At 39.4% G+C, this 6,692-nt stretch overlaps 1 protein-coding gene and 1 long non-coding RNA gene across 2 annotated transcripts; both read right to left on the bottom strand.

Moving 5' to 3' along the window:
- Positions 1 to 621: 621 nt before the first annotated feature.
- Positions 622 to 2,036, bottom strand: LOC135635714 (uncharacterized). Its single transcript, XR_010495717.1, has 2 exons — positions 1,553 to 2,036; positions 622 to 923 (listed from the first exon to the last, which is right to left on the bottom strand). It is a non-coding gene; the product is annotated as an uncharacterized LOC135635714 (long non-coding RNA).
- Positions 2,037 to 2,910: 874 nt separating this feature from the next.
- LOC135637234 (vacuolar protein sorting-associated protein 2 homolog 2-like) lies at positions 2,911 to 6,473 on the bottom strand. The gene is made up of 11 exons (XM_065149800.1): positions 6,243 to 6,473; positions 5,897 to 5,941; positions 5,687 to 5,721; positions 5,550 to 5,600; positions 5,270 to 5,374; positions 5,101 to 5,172; positions 4,914 to 4,985; positions 3,813 to 3,893; positions 3,633 to 3,668; positions 3,441 to 3,502; positions 2,911 to 3,267 (listed from the first exon to the last, which is right to left on the bottom strand). The coding sequence occupies exons 1-11, from the start codon at positions 6,274 to 6,276 to the stop codon at positions 3,198 to 3,200; spliced, it is 663 nt and encodes a 220-aa protein (XP_065005872.1). The 5' UTR covers positions 6,277 to 6,473; the 3' UTR covers positions 2,911 to 3,197.
- Positions 6,474 to 6,692: the final 219 nt, after the last annotated feature.

The raw sequence follows: 6,692 nt of genomic DNA, 5'->3' as shown, positions 1-6,692 counted from the left end.
GATGTTGCAAGCTTGAGATCGACCGATGATGCCCGTGGTAGGCCCTGGTTAAAACATGGCCACACCTCAGAGTCTCAGCTCATATCCCTTCGAGCTTCTCCTCTATCCACAGTTTGGGCCCAATTTCTCCTCTCTTCTTCCTTTTTCACTCCACGTGTGTAGTGGCAGTGACACGAAGCACAAGTTTTGGTGTCATCTTTGAGTCTCTGCATGAACACTTTGCATCGACTGATGCGACTAATCTGCGTCGTCTTAACGACTGATTTGTTCTTAGTTTATCCTATTCTTCGTCTTGGTTGTCAGAATCTCCGATGACTCGTTAAAACTCAAAGTTCATTATATAAACGGAAGCTGACTTTTAGTAGATGCATGATTAGCTCAGCTGATGATGGATTATGAAGGAACTCAATTGGGATTACGGTCGGTTTCGGTCAACATCCCTGAAGATTGGAATTGAATCCAATCCTGCGACATTTGCAGGAGTTGGATGACGACGATCTCCTCAGTGCGTTCATCTTTATTCCCTTGTGTGCCGACATCAAGGGACCACGCAGGGATTGCAGCATTATCTTGTCTTGGGTGATTAGCCATAATCACAGTGATAACTTGATGACATGATCATGACAGGAAACAAAACCGTGTAATGTGATGTGATCCACGCTAAAATTAATTGTTCTCTCAAGACATGCGCTGCATGGCAGCAGGCTGTTTGGTAGGTACTTGGAAGCCAGCTACAAAATCCTGGGTTCATCATCTGCAACGGGAACTCAGACTCTGGCAGAGCTTGAGGTGCCTTGGGACCTTCCTTTCTCTTGCAGGGACAAGGTGGAGATCTGCCCCACTGTGTTGAACTCGGGATCTGAGTTCAACAGGTTCTCATGCACGGCATCACAGAGCTGATCGTGTGTTCCATGACCAAGTAGCTGCAACAATCAATGCATCTGTTAACACTCGTTAGTACAACTGATGAGTAGTCATTTTCTTGGATTGGTCTTGGGGGATCGTAATAAAGCTTGGCGATACAGAAACACATTCGTTACATTCCACCACCAAATTGTGTCCATGCAAAAGAGCACAGATTGTTCTTCTTGTTGTGAGAGAGGATGACCATAGAAAAGATGAATGCACGCATGTAAACTCATGTTCATCTAATATCAGCATGAGCATGTTGCTCGTGAGTCATGTCGACGTCGAGTTGCACCACAACAGCACCAAAGTCAGGCAGACATCGCATCCAATTGCAGAGATAGATGCTTAGCATGGCAGATAGCGAAGCCGACATCCAATTCAAGCAAATTGCTCTCACACCCCCTTCCCTCTTTTAAGTGCAGCAAATGATATAAACACATCTAAACATCAAATGATATAAACACTCTAAGCCAAGAAGGTTCCATGAAATGCTTCAGCAGCATTAATCTATAATCTTGAGAAGCAACAGCAAAAATAATAGGATAAAATGAAAGAGAAGGTAAAGTGTAGAGATCATCAATCACTCAAGTCTAGACAAGAACGTCCCTAAGAGAAGTGCAGCAGAAGGAAGGCCGAGTTAAACCTGTGAGGAGCTGCTTTCTCTAGAGCGGCTTTCGACGGCAGCATCTCTGATGAGCTGTGCTTGTCCAAATGCATCTTCTTGACCTCTAATAGCTTGGGCCATAGCCTCGGCGGTATCCCCACTTGGAAAAGGAAAAGGAGATGGGGACGCTGTGACGGGGGGAACTTCGAGGAAGAGGACGAGAAAGGAGAAGGTGAGAGGAGGGACGAACAGTGGAGAATGATACACACGATATATGGAGGAAGGTGAGGCGAAGCGCACATCCAGGGACGCAGGTGGTCCTAACCAGTGCACGCCCATGCAGGAAGAACGCTGAGAGATTTGACCGAGAAGATTGGAAGATTTGGGAACCTTCAGAGAAGACAGGTTGGCGGAGAGAGAGAGAGATGATGTATAGTGAACCTGTTTAGGGTTAGCCGGGGGAGGTGGAAATGATCGGAGCAAAAAGATAATATATAGTGAACCTGTTCATGTAGATGATGTGGAAGACAGCAGCTGTTTGCAAGTATACTAATCTTGTATCGAATAACCCCAATAAAAATCCATTGTAACATATTGTTTTGTGTACTTTTCCACTTCATATTTTTCGACAACCTAACTTCCTGACGTCATGAGATTCATATAGAGGTATAATATTATGATGATCACTTAAATTTTTGGAGATATATATATATATATATATATAACACAGCTCATAAATAATTAATTTTCTTCAAAAACTAAATATTCATACATTCATTCACCACAGAAAGAAGAATTCAATAGAAAAAATAAGATGGAGACAGACTGCAACGGGTGAAGTTGTGTGGCATGCAACAGTTTTCTTTATTATTTCTAGAGAAGAACACTCGATTCATTTATTAAGCAGAAATTACATCATACGATTGGACAAAGTCTAGAGAAAAAACTTCACCCGATTGGTGTGAGATCTCATGAGATCTATCAAAATTGGCAAGCTTGTCAAGCCTCTATCATCACTTGTGGGACTGTAACCTCGGTGACTTGTACAGCTTCAGCACAGAAGAAACAATCTTTATAAAAGTAAATAAACAAAGGAGTCAAATTGCCTCAGAAATCAACATAATGGATAAGGAAATATGTAAGTACCACCACCATGATGTACATGCTCAATATCTGGTTTCTCCGAGGTTGTAAGCAAAGCATAAAGCATTGATACATCATGAGCTTTAGTCAAGAGTCTGTTCTGATATCAGGAATTACAACTCAAAGCTCTTTATGTTGCAACTCAAGCAGGTCTACAAGCATTGCCTTTTAGCAGGAAAGCAATAGGTATTAGGTCATCTCCATAAGCTCTTTTGGTATAAACCGATCCCATTCAGAGAAATGCAACATGAATATCCAGCCATCGGACTCGTATAATCCTCATAGCCCTATTTCCTTATTCATCAATATACAAAAACTGAGAAATAGTCCAGTTGTCCAGAGTTTTTCAACAGTGTCTTATATGATAATATGCATTTTATTACATCTCTTTAGGTTCAAAAGTAAAGGTAACTAAATCACTATCAGCTGGCACCAATACTGCAACATCTACTGTAACAGATAGATACCTCAATTCCATCAACAACATCGGACAGCCCTTTTTCAAGCAAGCTTTACATTTGAATGATTTTTAGTAGCCATGTCAAATGCGACGCAGAGATGCCAACCTCTTCTCTAGGTCATCAACTTCAGGATTCTTTGGAGCTACAGTCCTGCAACACTAAAAACAATTAATGCGAGACCATCGTAGTACATGGAATCAGAATTTTATCTCTAAGCATCAACCAAAAAGCAAGAAGATAACTAGTGGAGGTACTCATGGCTTGACCAGTGCATAACCTGAATTGTGCATGTAACTGAGTGTCTGTTAGCAAACATTTCATACCTAGAGGCAGTATCAACTTTCTTACTGCTGACTGCAATCCGGCCTTTGGGAGCTGAAGATAGCTGCAAAAGAAAATGATCAAAAACAAAAAAAGATGTTTAATTGTCATTAAGATTTTAAATTACAATGAGGGAAGAAAACATAGTTTGAATATCTAATATTGCACACCAAATAGATATGCAAAAGGAATACCTGTGAGGCAACATCGACACCAATTTCATCAAGCACCTAAAACAAATAAGACAAAAACCAACTTACAGTATGAATCACATTAAGGGAATTCTGTAGCCAAGATGTACTTTTGCTTGCTTCAAGAAAGGTTTATATAAAAGTATAATTGAGATGTTAAAACGACACAAAAGTTCATCTTACCTGGTTTGTGAGCTCTTCTGTTTCCTCTTCTGCCTCATCTTTATCCAATGTTTCATCAATGGCCTCCGACATCATCTCAAGCTGCATATATAGAAGTACAAATATAGATTGTTCACAAAATTAAACACACACGAGATGGGGGCTGAGAGAGAGATTTCTAAAGATATCTAGGCTAAAAATGCATTAAAGCAAGAAGTTTGCAAACAATTGGTTTCCATTTAATAGCATAGATTAATGCATTTCAATTTATTAATTCTACAAAGTGGAAATCATCAACATCAATCAATCTTTAATTGCACCATATCCTGAAGAAAGAGGTCTGTTACATAAGCAACTCTGAGTGTGCTAAAATCCTTGTAAGAAAAATCCAAGCTTGTTCATTTGACAAATATGCTGTGGTAGCAGCTATTAGCCATTGTTCGTCAATCATAATTACGGTATAAGTTTGAGCAGATACACCATTTCCAACAGTTTAATGTGCTGAAAATTTTTCATCTAGTATTACATAGGACAAAAAAGACAGGAAATATAACTACCAAATTTTTGCCAAGAGCAAATCATGAAAGTGAGGGTGAGCCTTAGCACCATATTAAGCTTGTGCCTCTATGACTTACACGTGTATACAAACATATATATATACATATATATATATACATATATATATACATATATATATACATATACATATACATATATATATATACATATACATATACATATATATATATATATATATATATATACATATATATGTGTGTGTGTGTGTGTATAAGTATATACACATACACATACATATATACATATATACATATATATACATATGTATATATATGTATACATATATATATGTATACATATATATATTTATACATATATATATATATATACACAAATATACATTTATACATATTGAGAGAGAGAGAGAGAGAGTGAGAGAGAGAGAAAGTGACAAGTTGGACCCAAATGCTTAATTTTAAAAAAGTTACTCTTACAAAAATGATTTGTTCAAAAGTGTTAAGCAATTTCACATAAACACCAAAGTTTGTTTTTGAATGTAACAATTAAAATTTTGTAGAAGTTAAAGTTTTGCATCAGTCTTACCGTCATGTCCATTTGTGATGATTGCTTCTGGAATTCTTTCATCACTTTTGCCTGCTTTGCTGGTTCCATTTGCTGAAACATGTAATTACATATCAACATGCAAGCATGCTAATGATTGAACATCTAGCTAGATTATCCATTACTGAAACAAGCTGTCACCACATAATACAAAATTAAACTTCCAAACCTTGTTCATAGCAGCCATCGCTTTGCTTGCACCTTTCATTCCTGTGGATAATGACGTATTTGCATACATAGCCTGAAAGAAAGCCAAATATCAGTTTCTTCACAAGTTGAGGTATGATTTGAAGACAATGGTATTCCATAACTACATCTACTAACTCAGAATGCCTGACCTGAGTATGGGTTGCTATGCCTCTTATTTGTGCACGAGTTCCCTGCAAGTTTGTAATTTGCTGCCTTAGACGAACGAGTTGGCGAGCTAAGATCCGGGTGGCAGCCTGCAAGAGTAAATGTACCAAATAACAATGTGCTATACCCCTCCTGTCCAGAATGGTATATGTTTGCGATGAACATTCCAATAAAATACAGATATACTTCTTGAAAAAATAAAGCGGCCATAAGAACACAATGAGGAAATCATGACATGAAAAATAAATACAGAGAAAAGCTTGCCTCGTTCCCAGTTTGTGCAGTCTTCTTGATCTCTGCAACCAGTTTTTTCTCCTGATGACTGGCTTGTAAGTAACAGTAGACAGACAAAATGATGCACAAAAGATTATTTAAATGCAGTGCATAGAGGAACAACAAACCTCTAACTGCAGCGAAGCGATCTCGCGTTCCACACCTGAAGCCAAGATGGTAGGATCATAAGCACTCAAATCATGACATAATTTATTCTTCCCAAACCAAGACGAGGAGAAAGAAACAGATCAAATTGCAACTTGACATTTTGCAGATAGACAAAGGAAAGCACCTCTGTCCGGAATAAAACCCTAAAGATCTGAAGACGAGAGACTTACCCCTTGTGGCGACTGCCATTTCCCTTTTGCTCGTCCTGAGAGCATCTGCGAGGTAAAAGAACAGCCATAAGATTCGGAGAGGAGCTCTCAAAGTATCCTATTAATGGAATCAATAAAGGGAAAGAAAGAAAGAGACAAAACCCTAACTGGTAAAGCAACAATTTCGACGGAAAAATTCGCCACAAAATAAGCACCATATCAAGAGAAACAAATTCCTTCCTTTCTTGAAGGCAAAGGAAAGATTCGTATACATCAAACCCACCATCCAACGAAAAATCAAGGTGAGCAGACCGAATCCATCGAGTCGAGGCAAAATGCAGATCAAGAAATAATCTTTTTGTCTCACCCTTGGGAGAGGTCTTCTTCTTGAAGATGTTCATGGAGCGCTTCTCTACGCCCGAGCAACGAGATCGTGGGAAAGGAGAAGAGAAATCCGCGGACGAGAGAGGCGAGAACCCCTAGATCAGGATGTGTGGAGGCGGCTAGGGCTCAAGCAGTCCGGCGATGTAGCGGCTTCACTCTCCCTCTCGCTGCGCTCCCACTCGGACACCGCGGCCGAGTACGATTATGTTCGTGCCTTCCTTTACCCACATCCTTCTCGCGACCTGAGCAATCTTTGTTGATCCACCAATGTCATCGTGAACCGTTTCTCCCATAGGAGACTCGAATCTGGTCCCACTAGAATGGGCAGTAACATTACGGGTATTTCGTATTCTGGGGGATAAACTTACTATTCCTTTTTTGTGGAGCCCATCCAACGGTCAGTAACTTTGAAACTGATAGGCTCTTAATCGAC

Source organism: Musa acuminata, chromosome BXJ3-4 (assembly GCF_036884655.1).
Source record: "Musa acuminata AAA Group cultivar baxijiao chromosome BXJ3-4, Cavendish_Baxijiao_AAA, whole genome shotgun sequence".
Classification (NCBI taxonomy): domain Eukaryota; kingdom Viridiplantae; phylum Streptophyta; class Magnoliopsida; order Zingiberales; family Musaceae; genus Musa; species Musa acuminata.
Note: the sequence above shows the minus strand (reverse complement) of the source record. Positions and strands in the feature narration are given on the sequence as shown.

What these genes read in the sequence shown, in the direction of transcription:
- LOC135637234 (XM_065149800.1), bottom strand. Translation starts at nt 6,276, where the DNA reads ATGAACATCTTCAAGAAGAAGACCTCTCCCAAGG. An exon ending in CTGCACAAACTGGGAACGAG is followed by an intron (nt 5,375 to 5,549) that starts GCAAGCTTTTCT and finishes TTACTCTTGCAG; the next exon opens with GCTGCCACCCGGATCTTAGC. An exon ending in CGATGGCTGCTATGAACAAG is followed by an intron (nt 4,986 to 5,100) that starts GTTTGGAAGTTT and finishes TACATGTTTCAG; the next exon opens with CAAATGGAACCAGCAAAGCA.